This window comes from Eumetopias jubatus, unplaced genomic scaffold (genome assembly GCF_037043125.1).
Source record: "Eumetopias jubatus isolate StellerSeaLion01/CBP00866 unplaced genomic scaffold, mEumJub1_p1.0 scaffold_13, whole genome shotgun sequence".
In the NCBI taxonomy this organism is placed as follows: domain Eukaryota; kingdom Metazoa; phylum Chordata; class Mammalia; order Carnivora; family Otariidae; genus Eumetopias; species Eumetopias jubatus.
In genome coordinates, this window is record NW_028274819.1 from 106,173,921 (window position 1) to 106,198,361 (window position 24,441).

General features: G+C 38.0%; 1 protein-coding gene across 1 annotated transcript in view; it reads left to right on the top strand.

The window, feature by feature from the left end:
* ARHGAP20 (Rho GTPase activating protein 20) overlaps window positions 1-24,441 on the top strand; it is a 139,169-nt gene that overhangs the window by 96,994 nt on the left and 17,734 nt on the right. Inside the window, exons 5-9 of the mRNA XM_028105722.2 lie at window positions 4,771-4,812; window positions 5,717-5,801; window positions 9,074-9,151; window positions 11,506-11,572; window positions 14,393-14,581. Of these exons, the coding sequence (XP_027961523.1) occupies window positions 4,771-4,812; window positions 5,717-5,801; window positions 9,074-9,151; window positions 11,506-11,572; window positions 14,393-14,581 (461 nt within the window). The remainder of the gene's footprint in view (window positions 1-4,770; window positions 4,813-5,716; window positions 5,802-9,073; window positions 9,152-11,505; window positions 11,573-14,392; window positions 14,582-24,441) is intronic.

Sequence of the window (24,441 nt, forward strand, 5' to 3'; positions counted from 1 at the left end):
CCAGAGCCCCAGATAAACATGAGAGAAACTTCAAACAAGCACAAACTGAGGGATATTCTGTAGGTTAAACTGACCAGCACTCCTTCAGATTATCATGGTTAGAAAAGAAAAACAAAACAGGAAAAGACATAGAAACTGCCCTAGACCAATCATTAAGGAGACATGATAACTAAATACAATGTGTTATCCTGGGTTGGGTCCTCTGACAGAAAAAGGACGTTAATGGAAAAACTGGCAAAATCTGAAGAGTCAAGAATGTGGTTAATAGTAATGTACCAATATTGATTTCTTAGTTTGACAAGTGTGCCATTGTAAGAGGATAACTTTAGGAAACTAAAAGGTGAAAGGTGTCCAAGGATTCTGTACTATTAGCAACTTTCCTGAAAGCCTAAACTTATTTCAAAATTAAAAGATTATTTTAAGAAAAAAGTTGCTTTGAGGAGTTCTGGCCCTGGTATGGCAGAGTGAGGCCTTAACAGACTGACCACCCTACAGATAACAACTGTAAACTCTGAGCAAAATACAAACAACAACCACCTAAAGGCTCTGCAGGGTGAACACTAGTTGGCAGATTTTGGAGAGGAATTGAAACTTGGAAGGAAGCACCAGCAGGGGGTGAGACTCCTATGTTTAAGGCATTGGCCCAAGGGCAGGCTACAGTCATATCGTGGTGCAGGGCAACTAAGCTAACAGAAACCCCCAATCTTTCTGGCCAAACAACCGGACTACAGAGTCTGAGTCAGCCACAGCCATGGGAAAGTGAGGGGGGGAAATCTCAAAAAGTAGAGTATCAGAGGAGGGAAACCCCAGATTTTGTATATGGATTCTACCTACGTGTCTGACTGATTGCTGACATGCATGGAGCAGACTCAGAGCAACTTGAAGTGAAGGCTGAAAGAACTGAACCAAGGTGCCGTTGAGCCTAGTCAAGCCAGTTATCTGTTGATGATAAAAACATCAACACTGCAAATATAACAGCACTCAGTCTCCAAAACAGAATATTCATGATGTCCAGAATACAATCTAAAATTCCTTCACATACAAAGAACCAGAAAAGATAATCCACGGAGGCCAGTCCTGAAATGATCCATGTTGGAATTACCAGAAAAGAACTTTAAACCAACTTTTATAATTGTGCTCACTAGGTAAAAGGAAAAGCCAACTGAAATGAATGAAAAGATTTCTCAGCAGAGAAATAGAAAATATAAAAAAGAACCAAATGAAAGTTTTAGAACTGAAAACTGCAGCATCTGAAACTTTATATATATATATATATCTCCCCCTGTGTAGCCTTAGTTGCAGAATAGAAATGAAAAGGAAAGAATTTGAATTTGAAGATACATCAATACAAATTGTCCAATCTGAAGAATAGAGAGCACGGACTTTTTTCTTACATGTAGGTACTTATGTATATACATGAGAGGGGGAGAGAATCTTAAGCAGGTCCCTCCCCAGCGCAGAGCCCAGCGCGGCGCTTGATCTCACAGCCCCGGACCTGAGCCAGAATTAAGAGTCAGGTGCTTCACTGACTAAGCCACCCAGGCACCCCCAAAACAGACATTTTTTAATTCAAAATGCATTGGAGACTTGTTAGAAAATACCAAAAGATACAACATACATGTGACTGGAACTCCAGAAGGAAGAAGGACTATAGGACGGAATATTTGAAGAAGTAACAGTTTGGAAACCCCCAAGCGGAAGATACAAATGTCCGGGTGTGGTGAGCTCAGTGAACCCCAGCAGTGGTGTGAAGACCCCAGCCAGTCATGTTAACAGACTGCTATAAACCAAAGAGAAGAGAAAATCATAAAGGCAGCCAGGGAAAAACAACACATTACGTATGGGGGAGCAATAATGTGCCTCACTGTGGCTGTTTCATCAGAAACTATGGCAATCTCAGAAGACAGTAGAATGGCATCTTTGAAGTGTTAAGAGAAAAAACTTTCCACATAGAGTACTATATCCAGCAAAAATATCCTTCAGAAATGAAAGTGAAATAAAGATTTTTTTTAAACTCTAAGAATTTATTCCAGCAGAACTTTGCTACCAAAAAAAAAAAAAAAAAGGAAACAGAAGTTTTTCAGCGAGAAGCAAAATTGTATCAGCAGGAAGCTTGGATTTTTAGGAAGGGTTGAAGAACATCAGAAATGGTACGTATCCGTCAATATTAAGAAAAATCTAGGTCATGATCAGTTTAAAATGCCATCAGGCTAGCAGATCAGGAAGGAGGTTCTCCTAGCCAGTCACTACAGTATCTATAAAGAAACCCAAAATGTAAAGACTAATAGCTTTGAAATCTAAGACTGACAACTGTCAGAATCTGAGGAATTCCCAATTGTGTCAAGTTAGAGGAAGAGCAAATAATAAATGTGAACATCTCATGCTTTCCCTTAGGACATGGAGTAGATCGTCACATCTCAAAAATGGCCAGGAGTTTCATGTATCTTGTACCCTGATTCTCAAACCTAGGATCTGTATCTGCCTGAAGAGCAGGCACGGCACCTTGATATTACAGAAAATGACACAGTAAAATGAGAACACTGTTCAAATACACAGGAAGTACTGAACTCTGACAAGGATCTGTCTATAAGAGGAATCAGAAGAACGATATTTTAACTTAAGTACCTAGTGTGAATCTTAGTCTACAAACTCAGGAAGGCAAGAAAAGCCTGTTTATAGATCAAATGAAAACCCACCTTGAGCCTCCATTGTGCCAGCAGATTTCTGCGATGTCTTCCAAATAGGTGGCAGATTGTGACCTTCAGTCTGTTGTGGTCACCGCTGACATTATCTCTTTCTGTGTCCTTTATGTTCAGAGCTACTCTGACTCCTTGCCACACGTGGGGTGCAGGTATCATTGCTGACCTAAAAACTCAGGAACTGGCCTCCCAGGTTGCTGCTTACAGTCATTCCTTGTGGGGTCTTTCTGTTTCCTGAGGCATCTCAACTGAGCAACATATGGTTCCCTGCTCACTCCCAGGGATAACAGACTCTGTCCCCTCCCAAATTTGAGGGCCTCTTTCCAATCTGCCTTGCCTTTTCTCTTTCTCTAAGATATACTGCGTTCTCCTCTTCTTGCTCTTACAAATGAGCTTAGGTGTTAATGAAACTGAGATCACCTTGATTCTGGAGAACTTTTGTTTTTAGTTTGGTAAAAATGCCTTAAGAATCACTGAAGAAAGAGAAGTTCTAGATTCTTCTTGCACAGAGTAGTAGAAAGGTGAAAACACAAGAAGACTACATAAATCAATCTCAGTGTGTTAACCTGACACACTTCATAAATTATTTTTGAAGTAATGCATGCTGTGTATTCAAACAATAGAAGACTATACAGCAATGAGAATGAACATGCCGTAATACGGAGAAGTGTCATAAACATAGTGTTGAATGAAAGAAGCCAGACACAGAATAGTACATATTGCCTGGTTACATTTATAATAAAGTAAACATAACTATCCTGTGCTGTTGGAAGTCAGGAGAGTGGGAACTAGTACCTGAAAAGGAGTGTAAGCAGTCCTCCCAAGGTGATTTTCTATTTTGTAATCTGAGTTTTAGTCACGTGGGTGTGTTCAGTTTGTGAAAAATGTTCAGGCTGTCCACTTAAGCATTATACAATTTTTTTCTATGTATCTAACATGTCAATAAAAAGTTAAAAAAAATACTAAGTGTTTTAAAGGGGTAATTTTCTTTAGCTGCTTTGAAAAAAGTTCACAGGTCCAAAGAAAACTCACCAATTTTTCTACACCGTTTTTTGCTAAATAAATCCAAGATTTGACCCAAATGAACCTAGAAAATCTCTGTTTCAGAAGGGTGAATACATTAAAAGTTTGTAAGGAACTATGGAAGATGAAAATTGGATGATAAATAAAAGAGATGTGTACTTTCGGATGCCCAATGCTGGGAGTTGTGTATGGAGAAAATTGCTAAGCAACAGACTTAGAAACAAATTACAAATACTTGTTAAGTGTATTTTTCTGGAACAAGAAAATAACAAGGGTTTCCAGCTTTGTTAAGATAGAAATATGGTATAAAAGCTAGTGAGTAACAGGACCATATAGAAATAAACACTGAATTATTTTCAAGTTTAAGAATTAAACATAGCAGTGACTTTCAGAAGAATTAGTGATTTAGTTGTAAATGAATTGATCTTAGAAGATTGTAGTAATTAAGAATAGGTTTTCTCTGAACTAATTCACTAAATTAAAATCCCTGCTATATGTATAAATATTTCTTTTTCCAATAGGAAACTGGTTTCTGGGCCAAGATATTTCCATCAACATGCCAAATTTCTTTTTAATCTCTAATCTCAAATTGAGCATACGTTCTGTTTGTATGGCATTTAAAGCTACAAAAACACTCTGAGACAATTAGCCCGGTTTTACAGATGTGGAAACAAGCTTAGAGATATGAAGTGATTCACTCATGATCAGGTAGCTTGGATATGTTTTTGGAACCAGGTGTTTAGATTCCAGATCAAATACTCATTCCACTGTAAGAGTTATACTTGTAAAAGAGCCATAAGGTAAGAAAATGGCCCTGTCTTGGATCCATTCAGGAGGTTTTAATAGAACCGTACTTGACTGTATAGTTTTTCCTGATGGAGATTTTCCATTTGAGGATTCTCCAGAGCGCAGTTAGGCCAGAGTTGCCGTGGTGAGCCGCTCCTTCTGTAACAGGCTGTTGATATTTTATCTGGACTGACAATCTCAGATATGTTAGCATAAATGTGTTATGTGTTTAATTTTTATCTCCTGTTTTCTTTGATTGTAGTTCTCCAGAACAAAAGGACAAATGGCTCTCTCTCCTTCAGAGGTATTTTTTTTTTCAGTATAACATATTCTTAATCTTCAACCTGTAGTTAAAAGAATTAAATTCTTCTATGCAGAGATGTGCCCCAGACTATTCCCCTTTTCCTTAGTAGAAATTACTCATTTATCCTCAAAATAAACTATTGTTTGAACTGTACGCTAGCTACTACTTACTGTAAACAGTGTTCTCTTCAGTACATGTATTCCTTACTTTCTAGGAAAGAGAACATTGAGGTCTGGTTAGATCACTCTAGACAAAAATTAGTCAATAATCTCTCCCATTTCCACGTCTCCAACCTACCATTTGGAGTGAACAGTTTTCTCAGAGCTTGTACTAAGTTTCCATATATGGAAGGTTTTCTGCTGAACACCTCAAAAATCAATTATCCTCACCTTTGAGCATACAGACTAAATGGTCAATTTAGGTTTCTCTCTTATTTCCATAACCCTTCCCTCCTTCCTCCCCTGGCTACCATCCTAAGGGAAGATTTACACTCTACCCGAGAGCTAAATGAGAAGTAAAAGTCCACTGTCTTGGTTTGGTGTAGTAAAGTATGATACATGCTCCTGTACTTGTCAGTAGGATTCCAGGCCTGTCCAGGGAAGGGAGGAAAGCTTGGAAGACAAAACGCCACCCAGAGGTGCCTAAACCTGACTGTGCTGCTCAAACCTCACTTGAAATAGATCTCACTTGAAATAGTTTCCGTGCCCATACCTGATGTCCTGAGAATTTAATTCTCTTCCAACCCATAATGTAATCAGATTTTGCTGAGTCTTTCCATCTGTCTTTTAAAACATAGCATATAAGTATATTGAAGATATTAGCAAAATAGATTGATTTTAAAATAAGCCATTAGCGAAATCCATCTGACTCAGTGTTGTTTTGGGTTGTTGTTGCATTTGATTAGATACATCAATCTAGAGAAAGAGAAGGACTACCCGAAGACCATTCCCCTCAAAATCTTCGCCAAGGACATTGGGAATTGTGCCTATGTAAGTGTTTCTAAGCCAGAAAATTAAATTCCAAGTCCCTGCATAAAGCAGAGCTCCATGGATGAAAAGACACAGGCAGGCAGACAGACAGACTGTGGATGTGCTATGGAAGGCAGGCATTTAGAAATACGTGGGAAAATGCATTTTCCTGTGTCTATGTATGTCTTTGTATATGTGAAAAGTAAACCCTAGAGAAAATGAAGCAAGAGAAATTCACATTAACTACAGTATTTCATATTAACACTTAGAAAGAATATTCGCTTGTCAGATGTCTCTTTCCTCCCTCTGGCATTAATGTTTCTCTGGACCCTTTCAATAGCAGCTGCAGAGGCTTGTAGTAAAGCCATTTTCACAAGGATGTATTTCCTATTAGTAGTAAGCAATTTTTTCCAACTTGTCACTTCTTAAGTAGAAGATGGTTTAAGATAGTTCTTCATTCTCTGAGTTTTTAGGGATTGAATCCCTTGGTTTAATAATGGATGAGCTAGGAGAGATGACGTTTTTAAGGGATCAGCATATTTCTTCCTCACAGTTTTTATCATATTGGTCAAATAAAAATTAAGCCTATTTAGCCCTAGTTATTATGTATAATTTGATGACCGGAAATGTAGAACAAATGCCAAGATGTTATCAATGATGAACAAAATGGGAACTTACGGATATTTTTATGATACTGTGCATTACCACACTTCACAACAGCCCTGGATCACATGGAAAAAGATGTAGTACAAAACAGTTACGTTTTGGCCAAAAGCAAAAGTTATGCAAATGTTCTGACATGAGTGCCAGATGTCACTGCTTGAGGGAAATACTCAAATTTTTATGGTGTGAAACTACAAAGATCTACTGTAGCAAAGTAGCAAAAAACAAACAAACAAAAACCCACTGCTATTTTTCTGCCAGCTTTGATTCAGTTGTTGTGGCAATTGGTTATAATTAGGATTTTCATGGAAAATCCCTTGAATTTTTTTTTGAGATTTTCAGTGTATGGAAAGTGTGTGCTTGAGAAAGGCCCAGAGTTCCATTCTCTTTGGAAGAGAAGACAAGAGATGTGGTCAGGTTGGGTGCTCTGTTATCACTAGTACCCTGGTTAATTCAACAATGATATGACACACTGTCCTTAGCTCTCTGAAGTTACATCATGAGAAGAGTCTCCTTTCAAGGAGCCCTTCTTCCAGAAAGAGTGATTTCCCCCCAAAATAGGAATATATGTATGGAAAGCATTCATTATCCTTGGCCTTTAGTTATATACAGCCTGTCAGTGAATTCTGCTAACATGGGGGGGGGGGAATAAGCCACATTTTCATTTTTGCCTGTTTGCTTTATTTGTTTACTAGCCAAAGAGGACTATCTGCTGAAATTCATTTGTTTTGTCTACCAGAGAGGCATGCAAGGAAAACACACACCTATGATTACTGTTTTGACTGTATGTTATCTTAGAATCCTGGTACATTAGGAGATACTATTAGTATTACAGGAAAGTTTCTTCATTTTACAAAAGACTTCATGAGAGAATTTCTTTAAAATTTAGTTTAAGGATAGGTTTTCAGACTTAAAAAAAAAAAAAAAGCAGATGCCTGTCACAAAATTATATCTCAGGTTAAAGCCCAGTGTATAAAACATCTGTACCAGTCTGGTGGAAGACGGACCCTGGTATGGGTGCTCTAAGCCCTGCCTGTTGGCTTCTGAGAGACTTGTGCATAATCTTTGGAGCTCAAGAGCACAATTTGAAATCAATTAGCAAACAACTTTAAGAGGCAATCTGTCATGTCAAATAATCGTCTCATAGAAGAAAAAAAGGTACTCTAATGGAAAGATAAGTGGTGAATGGTCAGTGGATTTAACTTAATGCTATTCTTACATCATTTTTGTTTTTATATCATTTTGTGTCTGCCTATACTTATTTATACCATTTAAGCCCTATCAGGGACACAGCCCTAATTGCTGATTCATCTGATAATTATAAAACCTATGTGCATAGTAAATATTTCTTTTTTGATAGCGTAGCATTGTCTCACATTTAAAGGTCTTAGAATTCAGTGAACTCTATATAGATATCTCAAAATCTTGTTAATCCCTTTTCTATTTGCTGCAAACTTTTTTTTTTTAAAGATTTTATTTATTTGACAGAGAGAGAGATGGCGGGAACAGGAACACAAGCAGGGAGAGTGGGAAAGGGAGAAGCAGGCTTCCCGCCGAGCAGGGAGCCCGATGTGGGACTCGATCCCAGGACCCTAGGATCATGACCTGAGCCGAAGGCAGACGCTTAACAACTGAGCCACCCAGGCGCCCTGCTGCAAACTATTTTTAAGTAGTAATTTTTTTTTAAGATTTTTGTTTATTTATTTGACAGAGAGAGCAAGAGAGGGAACACAAGCAGGGGGAGTGGGAGAGGGAGAAGCAAGCTTCCCACTGAACAGGGAGCCCGACGCAGGGCTCGACGTGGGGCTCGACCCCAGGACCCTGGGATCATGACCCGAGCCGAAGGCAGATGCTTAATGACTGAGCCACCCAGGCGCCCCTTAAGTAGTGATTTCTAACTGTAGTTTAGCACAGAACTATCAGAGAGCTATTCAATAGCAGAGTTGGCAACAGAATTGAGCTTTCTAAAATTTTCAGTCCTGTTTGCCAGACTCACTGGTTTTAAGGTGTCTGCAGATTTCAACACTGAAAATCTCAGAAGCCACAGTGTTTGACATAGTGCTCAATAAATAGTGGTTTTTAAAAATTCTAAATTTTAAATGTCTTTTTGTAGCCAGTTTCTATTCTGATTTTAACTCAACTTCTTACCATGCAAAGAAAGGACTGTGAAACCCACACTGTGAAAACAGTGCTCAGGAACAAGGAGAAAGTGATCCAGTGCGTGCGCTCCCTGTTTTATCACACTTTGCGTTACAGAAATACAATTACGGAGATGATACAGAGCACCAACTTCACTAGATTTGGGGAGGGGGTGGTTTGGGAGGGTAGTCCATGTACTCCCTCTCGTATGTAGTTATTCTTTTTCTAGAATTCTTGCTGAAGGTCTTATATTTTGTGAGCTACATGTCCTTTATATTAAGAGGTTTTATAGATGTTTTATCAAAAGGCATAAGATATAATGGAATGAAAGTAAATTATCATCAAGGGTTTGTTCTACTTAAGTCATTTGCCTGTTAACACTTGAAATCAAAATTTGCCTTTGGGTACTCATTTCATAATAATTATTTTTTCACCTGAATTAATGCCCTTTATTTATAACTATATTTCTTATTTCTTTTTTTTTTCTGCAGTCTAAAACTATAACAGTAACGAATTCAGATACAGCAAATGAAGTTATCAACATGTCACTACCCATGCTAGGGATAACTGTAAGTTACTCTACTAGATACTCTTAATTAAAAACAAACTTTGATACTTTAGAGTCATATAAATATTATCCCTTTCATCATAAGACAGCTTATTACTAAATAATACCAAATTCATGTTTTATTCCCAAAAATGGAGAAAATAAGGACAGTAAAGCTTTTATATTAGATGCTATTCTACTTACACTGTAAGACCTATGTGAACTGGAAAGCATAATAAGATAAGGCTATCATTTTAGAATGATAATATGTATTTGTATTGTATATGCTATATACATATACAGATGGAGGGGTTTCTTGGTGTAAGATTGTGATGAGAAAGTTCTGACCTCCTTCCCACTTGTCACTCAATGACTGTTCTTTCCTGTCTCCTTTTCTGATTCTTCTCCTTTACCTAATTCTCCTATTATCCCAAGAGTCCATCAGTCTTAGGATGATGAATTCTGAAGGATTTGCTCTATAGTAGAATTTATACATGAAGAACACATAGCTAGAATCCATATTCCCTGGCTGTAGATCCAGAAGATGAGATGGCTGGTACCTCTAATGAATTGGTAAATTAAAAAACAAGTTTTGAATTAGATCATGGAGTTAAAGAGCTTTAGTGTGCATACCACATGTTCCCCAGTTTTGCACTTAGCTTCTGCTTCTTTCTGTTTCGTGGGGCAAAGGTAAGTGTTTGATATTTTATTAATGGAGAAGATTGGCATGTTTGAGGATGAGGTAGGGAGAACGTTGGAAAATTCCCCTCATCTCCTCCCTACCAGTACATAAACACCACATGGTGGGTCTTGTATTAAAGGAGTGACTTTCAGAAGGTTGGAAACTAAAGGAAGCACTTGAATAACACGATTTCTTAAGTCAGATTCTCTATAAATATGAAAGCACAGTGTTACTATTAGATGTAACATGTCAAATGTTTTAGATATGCCATAGTCTGATAAGTTATATTTAGATTTACTTATGCATTGTGCTATCATAAGCCCTTAAGCACTCAGAGAAATCAGACTTTAGGGTAAGAAATCTGATTTTTTTTTTTTTAGAAATCTGATTTCTTTTAGTTAAATTTAATAATATATTTAAGCTATAATTAGATTTATATACACTGGGTAAAACAGGCACTTCTGCATTGATTGCTAAGCTTATGTGTTTAAAGAAAGTGTGTAGTTTAAGGAAAAGGAAGGAAGATTAATTAATGACATGACTCATTTATGCTTTTCCTTTGAAAAAAGTGATCCATCTCCTGAGACCAAAAATATTTCTATTCATTATAATTAAGAATTGAGACTATTTGGTTATACTGTTCTGTTCTAAGGGATTATTACATGTTTTCAGACACTACAAAAAAAAAGAGCATTTTCATTAGATTGCTTGCTCTCCCTATTTGCAATAAAGTGTTTTGGGTAGAGGACGGGGAGGGAAGTGACAAACAGTAGAGGAGGGCACCAGCAGCTATTCTCCACAGCCAGGACCTTCCATTATAAGATCAGGACAATGATTTTTAACAAAAAAACAAATAAATAAAGGCAGGAATATTGACTATTGCCAATCTCTTCTAGCCTCATCTAAAACATTTTTACCTTATCCTCTCCTAGAGGATGCAGCAAAGTCTCCATAATTTAGTATTATTTCTTTCAAGTAAGATTCTTAGTATGCCGGGCTGTAATTCTGCTAGTGAACAGTTTCAGTACTTTCTGTGGCCTGTTCTCTAGACAGAACTCTTGTCCTTTCTGTTCCCAGGACTGGACTTGCCCAAAATAAAACCCATGTGGACTGTGCCAGCTACCTATCTCCTCAGACTCTCTTGGTCATTCTCCTCCTGCTCAGAAATAGCTGAGCAATAATCAGCCTCTGAGATTTTACCTTTTCATCACAGACACAGCACTGGTTTTGCTTCCTGGATAACAAGGATGTCTTTGCAGGGACTTGTTGGAGATTTAAGTCCAGTAATCTCTGAGAAATCCAGAGACATAGCAGAAGTCAGGACTCTAAAGAAGAGAGTAATCTTGTAGAAAACCAGGACATTTCTTTTTGCTTTGTAAAGAGACCTATAATTTTGAGTTCTGTGGGCTACCCATAATTGTGAGGGCCTGCTTCCATTGCAGTCTTGGATCCCTCATCATCACTAGCGGAAAAGGGCAGGACTCCTAAGTCCTCTGCTAGGGATGAGAAAGGGGAATATAGGTTGTAGCAATTAGCATTGCCATCTTCAAAAACTGTATCCACCCCCATGAACGTGAATAACATTTATATAGTCCCCACTTTTTTCAAAACGTAAAAATGCCAAAAAAAAAAAAATGTGTCCTTATTCAGTTACCAAACATGAAAGAATTATTATTACTTCTTTTATCCCCCAGGGCTCTGAGAGAGATTACCAGTTATGGGTCAATTCTGGCAAAGAAGAAGCACCATACCCACTTATTGGTAAGTTTCTTCAAAACTCTAAGATGGGATTGTATTTTAATTATGATTCTAAATGTCTCAGAGAATTGATCATGTGGTCCTAAATGTAAGCACCATCAAATATTAAATCTCATATATCTATTTATTCATTCAATACTTAGCTATCAACCATTTCCTAAGTGTTAGACAAATACTGTCTCTTGACTCAAGCAGCTAATGGTACCGTTAGTTGAGAAGAGCAATATAAATTTCCGTTTCTATTTTTTCACTTTACAAACAGAGCTATTTTGCAAACCTTTTTAAATTTTTCCTTTTTTTTCCCCTTTTTTTATTATGTTGTGTTAATCACCATACATTACATCATTAGTTTTTGTTGTAGTATTCCATGATTCATTGTTTGCGTATAACACCCAGTGCTCCACACAGAACGTGCCCTCTTTAATACCCATCACCAGGCTAACCCATCCCCCCACCCCCCTCCCCTCTAGAACCTCAGTTTGTTTCTCAGAGTCCATAGTCTCTCATGGTTCGTCTCCCCCTCCGATTCCCCCCCCCTTCATTTTTCCCTTCCTGCTATCTTCTTTTTTTTTTAAATTTTATTATGTTATGTCACCGTACAATACATCATTAGTTTTGATGTGGTGATCCACGATCCGTTGTTTTCATATAACACCCAGTGCTCCACGCAGAACGTGCCCTCTTTAATACCCATCACCAGGCTAACCCATCCCCCCACCCCCCCTCCCCTCTAAAACCCTGTTTGTTTCTCAGAGTCCATAGTCTCTCATGGTTCATCTCTCCCTCTGATTTCCCTCCCTTCATTTTGCCCCTTTTTAAATTTTTTTGTATAAGAAACCAATATGTATTGGTATTCCTTTTCCCTATACATTTATTTTTCACATTCAATTCTTGAATTTCCTGTTCCCTTTCCTCCCTACTACACTGCCTCTTTGGAAGACTATCTGTAATCCAGTCATGCCTCTTAATTGATCAATGCGTATTCAAAACCTGCCCTAGGCATCATAATGAAAATGAGATTAACCCATTTAGAGTCCTAAAAATATTCACTGACTTATCAGGTAGTTACTATTTCGGGACTTTGCTATTTCTCTAGACAGATTTTCCAGCATTTGTTCTGAGGAATTATTGGTAAAAAGATTACATTTCACCTTGTTTAAATTATTCAGCTAAAAAATACATCTTGATCAGTAAGGTCACTGCGTGTGGTTAACAGAAATAGAGCAATTAAAATAAGGGACAGTATCTGTAGCAGATCTTGAGATGATGACAATAATAATGATGAAGATGATGATTTCCACTAATAATTTTTAAATGCTCACTATCTGCCCCATACTGTGCAGAGCATATTATATGCATTATCTCATGTAACCCTTTCATTTACCTGGGAGATCACTGCTGTGTAATTCAGAGTGTTTCAAGTGATCTGAATAATCTAAGACCAAACCTTTCTGTAAAATATATATTCTCAGACTTAAAGTAAGCTGTCATGTACATAGCTGAGGCCAAAATTCACTGCATTTCTGGTTTCTTTTTTAATGCTGTCATTTTTGTCAAAATCAGTGAGCAACCAAGTTGTGATGAAAAATACTTAGTTAAAATAATTGTTTTCATAAAACGTTAATTAAAACTATTTAGGTGGTAGCTTTCGGGCTTAAAACAGCTTCAAGCTTCATTGCTAACTCACTAAAAAAAGAAAGTAACCATGGGACCTGATTTAGCAGCAATTCTCTATTGCATATTTCAGTGTGCCTTGGAAACTTCAGTTGTAGTTTAGCTGCTGGCTTTTTTTTGGGGGGGGGGGGCCTTAATCCCTGGAAGCAGCTATAATGCTCGATATTGTTGGAACGTTGATACTGTGTACCCACGTCAGGTGGAAAGGAAAAGGAAGAGTTGGCAGGGTTACATTCAGTGATAGATTAGGAATAGAAGAGAACTTACTCTGTACTTAAAAGAAAAAAAGCAAATCTACAACACAGTGGTACTTGAAGGTTTAAGTTAAGAAAATGCAATCACTGAAAATACTAAAGAGCAAAAAGTCATGTTGCAGTCAGATGTCCAGGGTTTAATTTTTCTAGTTTGCAGATTACATTTTGAATCCTATTTCTGTGTTTCCAGTGCCCTGCAGTCTTCCTTCTGATTATTGCCTGTGAACACCACCCTCAGAGGGCAGCAGTGGGAGGGAAGCATAAATCAAACCAACTAGTCCTGATGCTCTGGAGTAACTCTGATGATCTAACTAATAAGTAATGAAATGTCTTTTTCAGACGGACATCTTGTGTTCAATAATAGTGATGCTTGAAATACATAGATAGCTTTTTGCCCTTACTATTTAAATTATATTAACCATTAAAGGTCACTTACTTGATTCTTATCACTGTGTGATAAGTAGGGTAAATATTTTAAACCATAGATTTAAGGCTGAGAGATGTCAAGGATTTGCTGAAGATTTACAGATGTAGTTAGTGTCAAAGGAGAACTAGAGTACCTTTAAATAGTCCTGGATGCAAACATAGGAAAAGTCAACATCCTGCAACTCACAAACTAATCTGTGCATTCCAAAGAAGATATTCTTTAAAGATTTTTTTTCTTTTTGCTTTTTTCTGCACCCCCTCCCCCACCACCTGCTTAAAACTACTTTGATAGGGCCACCTGCATCATGCAGTGGTCTCCAGGTGTAGGAGCATGCACAGTGATCAGTCAACAAAAGGATTCTTTATTCCCAAAGTCCCAGGAGCAAATTGCAGTGTATTCTAGTATGTAGCACACATGCTCACAGCGCCAGTCAGCCCAAAGTCTACATTTAGATTTTTCTCTGTGTAGGGCATGAATATCCCTATGGAATTAAAATGAGCCATCTTCGAGACACTCTGCTCCTGGCACAGGGATCAAAGGACACCAGTATGCCTTCCACCCTCCAGGAGTCCTTCCTCATGGAACAGCTGCCCCGAGAGATGCAGTGCCAGTTCATCCTGAAGCCCAGCCGCCTGGCTGCAGCCCCGCAACTAAGTGGTGAGTCACTTCTCCTCCTTCATGGAGCCTTTTTTTAGCAAAAGTTTTTATTCTTGAAACAAAGTTAATACAAAGGCAAAGACCCCAACTTCTAGCCAGATGAGATATTATTTTCTTTTTAATTTGCTGAGTGTTTTGAAGGAAAAGAGGGAGTTTTAGAAGATAATTTTATAAATCAGCAGTAGGCGTGATTGACTTGGAATCAGCAGCAGGTAGCAGTACAGTCTGTTTCTTCTTTCTTCACTCTTCCTTCCCCTTTAACCTTATGCTCACTGCGATGTGCAAGGCGCTGGGCTGTGCTGCAGGTGCTTCAGTGCCTTCTTTGTACTATAATATGTTGCACTGTATGTCCCCCTAAATGGTCACATTGTAAGCAGGAGCCTGTGGGTGATGGGAGTCAGGACACTGTGATACCTTGCATGGATCTTGGTATGAATAAGTCTGGGAAAACCGAGATAATTACCACAGAAATCTCTCCTTGGTCTACTAATCCAATCTGAATTCCCTGTGAATATAGCCATCTCTTTTACCCACTCCATAATAAAGACTCTGGAATGATAAAAATGATATTCAGCATAAGAGGACCATTATTTACCCTAACCCAAGTTTGAGTTTTAAGCCCTCAGTCTGAAAGTGAGACTGTATAGGAAATAGGAAATGTATTGTACGGGGAGTGTGAGTGGGCTAGCAGAAAATTGATGTTGCGTGTCCGTGGCCGCTTTTGTCACCTTGAACCAGCTGGGGGATCCAGTGAATGTGGCCACTCCTTCATCGACATTCCCCCGCACAGGCACACTCCCCCCCGCCCGGCCCCGTCACTCGGTGGTGATAACCTAGCCTTCAACCAGATAGTTGACGGAAGTCCTCCGTCAGGGACTGCACCATCTTGCCAGCAGAGCTGTAAAAGCTGCCCGTGCACCAGTCAGCTCCTCTCCTAGGATGGCAAACCAAGTCCTGGGGACTCTGAGGCTGTTTCCTCACATCTTTGGACCATTTTGAAGGGGTGTTATAGAGACATAGTTGTCCATCCACTAATGTGTGAGCTCCGTGAAGGCGGGTCTTTTGGTCTGTCTTGTTCACCGCTGTATTCCCGGCACCTGGAACCATGCTTGACGTATACAAGTAAGTATGCAATAAATATTTGTAAGATGAATTTATTAATAAGTCAGTTGTTACTGTTCTTTAAAGATACAAAAGGAACGTTCCCTGTATAAGTTGAGAATATTTTCTTCTTCTACTTTTATACTCGGTTTTTCAAAACTGTTTCTCTGTGTCCCTTGTCAATTTTATTTTAATTAATTTGACCAATAATCAGGATTCAAAAATCCTAAAGGTTTTACCCAATTTTGCCAATGACTTGCTTAATTAAATTGTAAGTACTCTCTGTTTATTAATCCTTTCTTTCTCCCTGTTGGAAGTTAAGGATAATAAGGGTTGCAGCTCTAAGATGATTCATGGGAAATAGGATCAGGGATGGAGTAATTATAGAACAACAGTGCCAACATAGCTGGGCATCAATCACCTGTTACAGGTGAACCAGCTCTGTATTTTTTAATACATAAGATTTTGATGAACAGCTGCATTGGAAACCACTAATTTACATCAGGAATCAGCAGACTTTTTCTGTAAAGGACCATATAGTAAACTTTGCAGGTCGAGAAACAAAATTGAGGAAATTATGTAGGTACTTATATGATGAAAGAGAAAACAAATTTCCACTCATTTTTTATTGATGATATTTAATATATAGTAATAATTGAGTGCAAGTTCATGTAATGCAGGTCTAGTAATGAGAAGAATTGAATTCTTCTGGGGGAATAACATTTTGCATAATTGGAGTACCAAGTTCATAATTGAATGCAAAATGTTCTGATCTGTAATAAGATTTTATATATTTTATCATCTTTGAAAATATCTTTTCACATAGTTAGGTAGTGCCAAATAGTGATATAATTTTATTTGAGCATATTCCCCTTTTTGAAGGCATTTGTGGAATTTTGTTAGAGTATTCTTTGGTGTTTGGTTTTTAGCATGTCATTGCAGATTAATCACTTCCAATTGAAGATTAGGCAGAAGCTCCTTGATTGCACAAAGGAACTTGAAATATGGAAATTTCCTTTGCACTTGCATTGAGGTCAGTAAACTATCACTGGAACTATAGTTTGAGCTCAGAAAATATATCTGCTACAAATTTGTATAAGAATGAAGACCTTGCTGCTTCTAACTTTTGACAGCATGAGAACTGTAAAAACAGTTCGACGTTACTCTTGTGACTAAATGTCAGCTGTTTCAAAATGAACCTTTCAAAAGTTTTACATGTAAGCATTTTTTTTGCCTTGTAATTTAGGTTGAATTCACTAAGAAACATCAAATTTGCAGTAAAAACTAATTTCCAAAGCCTTTCACTACTAGGAAAATTCTTCTCATTCATAAAAATTTCAATCTCAGCCCTAAGTTCAAAGATCACTATAAAACTTTACCCCTGCTGAGCCATTGAGCTGCTTTGTAATAGTACAGGTCAGGGTCTTCAGCTTCTGTTTCTGAAAAGAAATTCACAGAAATGGCAGTGGGTAAGTCCAGGAGAGTGAATGAAGTTTACTGTTGACAGTACTGATCCAGTAACACCTATCAGGTCTAACACCTATCAGGTCTGATCTACCAGATGCAAATATTTCCCACACAGTACTGCTGATGAATAATACAATGAATAACCATAGGCATTAAACACTACATTTTCACAAGCTTTGTAAATTTGTCAAATTATATCTTTTTTTGCTCCACACACTTTGACCACCATAGCAGATTCCACTTTAGGTTGTACTATTAATTTCTCAAATTCTTTGAAAATATTCTCACCTATAGTTGTTCCATGCAGACTAATCAAGGCTAATACCTCAGTCACGTCAAACAAAGCACTGACTTCTTGAATAAACAAAGGAGTAGTACTGGTAACATCTGCCAACTAATCAAGAACCAAGGATAGTGGCTTGAAATAATTTGTCTTGTTTTTTAGTTTCCTATTAATATTACTGGGAATGTCCTCAACTATTCAAGCAGCTGTTCTCACCATAAGGTTAATAGTCTTTTTTTTTTTTAAGATCTATTTATTTATTAGAGAGAGAGCGTGCACATGCACAAGGGGGGGAGGAGCAGAGGGATGGAATCTTCAAGCGGACTCGCTGCTGAGTGCAGAGCCAGATCTGGGGCTCAGTCCCACAATCCATGAGATCAAGACCTGAGCCAAAACCAAGAGTCAGATGCTTAACTGACTGAGCCACCGAGGTGCCCCAGGAGGCTAATAGTCTTGTCTAGTTTCTCTGTACACATCTCTTCATCAATTGCAAGCACACAAAATTTAAGCAGCTCCCCATTGGTAAATGGCTTTCCTTGCATTACTAACAATGAGCCACTTAGAAACTGACTTTTGTTGGAACCTGATTTTTGTTTTGTTTTGTTTTTTTATTTTTGGGAAGAAATTCTGCCGTGCTAAAATAGTTCATTTTAAATATCCTGAATTCTTATAATCAATACTTAATTCTGAGTTGGGAATATTGTAATGAGTTCTTGGTATGATAATGTCAACATTTACCACCGCTGTTATATTATTGCATGATTAGCACAATACTTGCCATTTATTACAACAACAAAGTCATCCGCATGGCTCTGTGCCTTAAAAGCTCAACACTAGACATGACAGGTTAATAAAAAATTAAAAATTTTACAGTATCAGGATATACAAGGGACTAAAAAACACTATCCAGATATAAATGTGTCACTGTAGTTTGCTGTACTGAGCAGCAGTGCAAAGCAATGGGAGCAACACTGATGGTCTTTGTCACAACTACTCAGCTCTGCCATTGAGCATGAAGTGAAAGCATCCATGGACAATACTACATAAATGAATGAATGTAGCTGTGTTCCAGCAAGATTGTTATAGGTAGTAGTAAAATTTGAATTTTGTGTAATTTTTATGTGTCAATGAATATTCTTCTTTTGATTTTTTTTCAACCTTTCAAAAATGTGAAAACCTTGCAGGCTATCCAAAGAGAGGTGGCAGGCCAAATTTGGCCCATGGAGCATAGTTTGCTGCCCTCAGATGTGGAATTTTGTCATATGCTTTTTCTATGTCTATTGAAATGATCGTATGATTTTTATCCTTCATTTTGGTAATGTGGTGTATCACATTGATTGATTTGCCAATGTTGAACCATCCTTGCATCCCTGGAATAAATTGAACATGGTGTATGATCCTTCTGATGTTCAATTTGGTTTGCTAATATAGGCTTGAGATTTTTGCATCTATGTTCTTTAGGGATATTGGCCTGTAATTTTCTTTCTTGTGTCTTTGTCTGGTTTTGATATCAGGGTAGTGCTGGCCTTTTAAAATGAATTTGACTGTGTTCCTTCCTCTTCTATCTTTTGGAAGAGTTTGAGAAGGATTTGTATTAGTTCCTCTTTGCATATTTGGAAGATTTCCCCAAGTAAGCCATTTGGTCCTGGACTTTTGTTTGTAGGGAGGATTTTAATTACTGTTTCAATCTCCTTACTAGTAACTGGTCTTTTAGATTTTCTATGTCTTCCATTTTTCAGGTTTGTAAGGTTGTGTGTTTCTAGGAATTTATTCATTTATCCTAGGTTGTCCAATTTGTTGGTGTATAATTTTTTATAGTAGTCTCTTACTATCTTTTGTATTTTTTGTAGTATCAGCTGTAACGTCTCCTCTTTCTTTTCTGATTTTATTTATTTCAGCCTTCTCTTTTTCTTGGTGAGCTAGCTAAAGATTTGTCAATTTTCTTTATCTTTTCAAAGAAGCAGCTCTTCGTTTCATTGATTTTTCTCTTGTCACTTTAGTCTCGGTTTCATTTACTGCTGCTCCGGTCTTTGTTATTTTCTTCCTTCTACTGACTTTGGGCTTTGTTTATTCTTTTTCTAGTTCCTTGAAGTGTAAAGTTAGGTGGTTTATTTTAGATTTTTCCCATTTCTTGGGATAGGCATTTATTTCTATGAACTTGCCTCTTAGAACTGCTTTTGCTGCATCGCATAAGTTTTGGTGTGTTGTATTTCCATTTTTATTTGTCTCGAGGTATTTTTTATTTTTATTTAAAATTTTTTTGACCCATTAGTTTTTCAGCAGTTGTTTAATCTTCACATATTTGTGAATTTTCCAGTTTTCTTTTTCTAATTGATTTCTCGTTTCATACCATCATGGTCAGAAAACATGCTTGATATGACTTCTTAAATTTGTTAAGACCACTTTTGTGGCCTAATACATGATCTCTCTCGGAGAATTTTTCCATTTGCACTTGAAAAGAATGTGTATTCTGTTCTGTTTGGATGGCGTGCTCTGTATGTATGTTAAGTCCCTCTGGTCTACCATGTCATTTAAGGCCAGTGTTCCCTTAACTGATTTTTGGTCTGAAGGATCTGTCCATTGATGTAAGTGGGGTATCAAAGTCTCCTACTATTATTACATTGTCATCTACTTAATTCCTTTAAGTCTGTTAATTTTTTCTTTATATATTTATGTGCTCCTATTTTGGGTGTATAAACATTTACAAATGTTATATCCTTTTGTGGATTGACCTCTTTATCATTATGTAATGCCCTTCTTTGCCTCTTATTACAGACTTTGTTTTATAGTCTGTTTTGTCCAATGTGATATAAGGATAGCTTCTCCAGCTTTCATTTGGTTTCCATTTGCATGGAATATCTTTTTCTGTGCCTTCATTTTCAGTCTGTGTATGTCCTTAAGTCTGAAGTGAGCCTCTTAGAGGTCACATATGGATGACTCTTGTGGATTTTTTTCTTATTTTATCTATTCAGCCACTCTATGTTTTCTACTCTAATTGGAGCTTTTAGTCCATTTTCACTTAAAGTAATTATTGATAAATATGTACTTCATACCTTTTTTTTAATTTTTTTCTGGCTGTTTTGTGGTTTCTCTGTTCCTTTCTTCTTTTCAGGCTCTCTTCCTATGTGATTTGATGATATTCTTTAGTGGTATGCTTCGTGATTCCTTTCTCATTTATCTTTTGTGTATCTACTCTGGGTTTTTGTTTGGTGGTTACCATGAGGCTTACATATAACAAAATTATAACATTCTAGTTTAAGTTGATATTAAGTTTGGACACTTTCTGAAGCTCTACATTTTTAGTCTACCCCTGCTGTGTTTTATGTTTTTGATGTGACATTTTACATCTTTTTATCATGTGTAACCCTTAACTAATTATTGTAGTCATTTTTACTACTTTTGTTTTTTAACCTTCATACTAGCTTTAGAAGTGATTAATCGACTGTCTTATTATATGTTTACCATTACCATTGAGAGTTATATTTTTATATGTTACTAATTAGTTATCACTAATTAGTGCCCTTTCTTTTCAATTTGAAGAAGTCCCTTTAACATTTCTTGTAAGGCTGGTTTAGCAGTGATCAACTCCTTTAGCTCTTGCTTTTCTGGAAAACTCTTTATCTCTTCTTTAATTCTGAATGATAACTTCACTATGTAGTGTATTCTTTCTTGGAAATTTTTTTTCTTTCAGCACTTCAAATATATCATGCTAGTCTTTCTAGGCTGCAGAATTTCTGCTGAAAAATCAAAGAGTCTTAAGGGAGTTCCCTTGTATGTAGCAAGTGGTTTTTCTCTTGATGCTATTAAGATCTCCCCTTGTCTTTAACTTACAGCATTTTAATTATAATGTGTCTTGGTATGGGTCTCTTTGGATTCATCTTCTTTGGAACTCTCTGGGATTCCTGGATCTGGGTGTCTCTTTCCACAGCTTAGGGAAGTTTTCAGCCATTATTTCTTCACTTAAGTTTTCTGCCCCTTTCTCTCTTTCTTCTCCTAAAATGCAAATGTTAGTCTGCTTGATATTGTCCCATAAGTCCCTTTAACTGTCTTTACTCTTTTTTCATTTCTGTTTCTTTTTGTTGCTCAGATCAGGTAAGTTCCTCTGCCTGGTTTTCAGGTTCACTGATCCTTTCTTCTGCTTCCTCTATTCTGCTGTTGAACCCTTCTACTGTGTTTTTTTAGTTTCGTTTCTGTACTCTTCAGCTCTGTGATTTCTGCTTAGAACTTTTCTGTATTTTCTGTCTCTTTTTGAAGTTCTGTGTTTATCCATTCTTCTCCTGAGTTCAGTGAACATCTTAATGGCCATTACTTTGAACTCTTTATCATTATTTATCTCCACTTCATTAAGGTTTTTTTTTTTTTTGAGGTTTTATCTTTTCTTTTGTTTTTAATATATTCCTGTGTTTCTTCATTTTGCTTAACTCTCTATACACGTTTCTATACATTAAATGAAGTAGTTACCTCTCCCACTCTGGAAGGGTTGGCCTTTGTAGGAGATGAATCTTAACATTCAACCCTGCTCTGGCTCTTGGTTATCTCTCAAACCTTTGTGATTGTACAGGAAGCCTATTTTATTATCAATGGCTCCCAGTAATTGAGGGTGTGCCAAGACCAGTCAGTGTTCCAAAGGGGAGGATCTCATTCAGCAACTAGATTTAAGCTGATTGGAAGCCAGACCCCCAGGCAGCAGCTTTTAAAGAATGCAAATATATGCAGTCCTGTGGGACCACAAGCATACACCCTGCTGGTCCCTAGAGCTAGGCCATCTGAAGGTGTCCCCTGGGCATCAATAGCAAAAGTCAGGGCTCCAGATTCATGTATAAGCTTCTTTCTGGGAGATAGTGGTGACCTGTAGGGAAGCAGAGGGGAAGTGCAGAGATGGTGTCTCCTATCCTTTGTTCCCTGAGAACACCTTCATAGCCTCTAGATGTGTGCCAAATCTGAAGCTAGCCCCTAAAGCTGAATCTCCAGGACTGGCAAGTAGGGTTCTTTCACAGAAAGAATGGGGGTGTGTTTCAGTCTGCTGCCTGCAGTGCCCTGGGTGTGGTAGTCTGCCAAGAACTGTCTGACTATTACAGTTTCATGGGACCCAGAAATGCAGGTCCCCTTGGCCTCCAGTACCAGGTAATCACTGGGCATCCCCAGGGAGATAGCCACCAAAACTGGTCACCAGATGTGTGTATCTCTGGGAGATACTAGCACTGGAGCAAGCAGAGGGGGAACAGATGGTGTCCACTGGTTGGAACAAGGCAGAGGGGGAGTGCAAAGATGGCACTTGCCCAAAAAGGGGGGAAAAAGGAAAAAGAAAAATAAGATAAGAAAGAAAGAAGAAAAAGGTAAAGAGAAATAAAAAGAAAAATTAAAAAAGAGGGGAGAGTATGGCACTTGCCAGCTTTAGTTAGGCAGAGGGAAAGCGTAGAAGATGGTGCCTGCTAGAAAGGAATATATGTATGTACATATATATATATATATTATAAAATGTATGTATATAACATACATACCTGTTAGCTTTAGCAAGGTAGACAGAGACCAGGAAGCTTCCATCCCCAGAGAGTATCACAATGGGTCCTTACCCCTCAGACCAATGCTTTAAAATTAGGAAATGAGTCTCTTTCACATAAAGTCTAGGTGCTTTTCAAAGAGTTGCTTCTATTCTAGGCTGTGGGTCCAGTGAGTCTGCATATGGGCCTTTCAGGAACCATTCCTCAGTTTGGCACAACCCTGTGGGTCTCATGGGTGACAGCCCTGGTGGTCGTCAAAACCATATGTTTGGGGACTCATCCCTCAGGCTCCAGCCAGTCTTACAAGTTGGGATGTCTAATGTGGGGCACAAACCCTTTATTCCTCAGGGAGAAGCTCCAGGTTTTGAATTTCCTCCCAATTGTGGATCACCATGTCACAGGGTGGCGGGCGGGGTGGGGGGGTGGAGTTTATGGTGAGTTGTATCTCAGCCCTTCCTACCCACTTTGGTGTAGTTTCCTTCTCACTTGCCCAGTATGAAGGTGTTGCTCCACCAGTTTTTAGGGTTTTTCAGAGAAAGTGGTTCCATACATAGCTATAGACCATGGGAGGAGGTGAGTTCAGATTCTTCCTACATTTCCACCCTGCTAGAATTTTTTTTTATTTACATTCAATTAGCCAACATATAGTACATCATTAGTCTCAGATGTAGAGTTCAGTTGCATATAACACCGAATGCTCATCACATCACGTGCCCTCCTTCATGCCCATCACCCAGTTACCCCAGCCCCCCATTCACCTCCCCTCTAGCAACCCTCAGTGTGTTCCCTAGAGTTAACAGTCTCTCGTGGTTTGTCTCCCTCTCTGATTTCTTCCTATTCAGTTTTCTCTCCCTTCCCTTATGATCCTCTGTGCTGTTTCTTATATTCCACATATGAGTGAAACCACATGATAATTGTTTCTCTGACTTATTTCACTCAGCATAATACCCTCCAGTTCCATCTACCTTAACTGATGTAAGTGGTAAGATTTCATCCTTTTGATGGCTGGGTAATATTCCATCACACACACACACACACACACACACACACACACACACACACACCCCACATCTTCTTTATCCATTCATCTGTCAATGGACATCTGGGCTCTTTCCACAGTTTGAGGTGCATGTGGCCATTCTTTTCACTACATTTGTATCTTTGGGGTAAATACCTAGTAATGCAATTGCTGGGTCATAGGGTAGCTCTATTTTCAACTTTTGAGGAGCCTCCATACTGTTCCCCAGAGTGGCTACACCAGCTTGCATTCCCACCAACAGTGTAAGAGGGTTCCCCTTTCTCCGCATCCTCACCAACATTGGTTGTTTCCTGTCTTGTTAATTTTAGCCATTCTGAGCAATATGAGGTTGTATCTCATTGTGGTTTTGACTTGTATTTCCCTGATGACAAGTTCCATCTTAATAGAATTTCTAATTAAGGTTTTTAAAATTATTTTTCTATAATAATCTGTAAGCACAAACTTTTAAGAATCGTAACTTTTAACATTC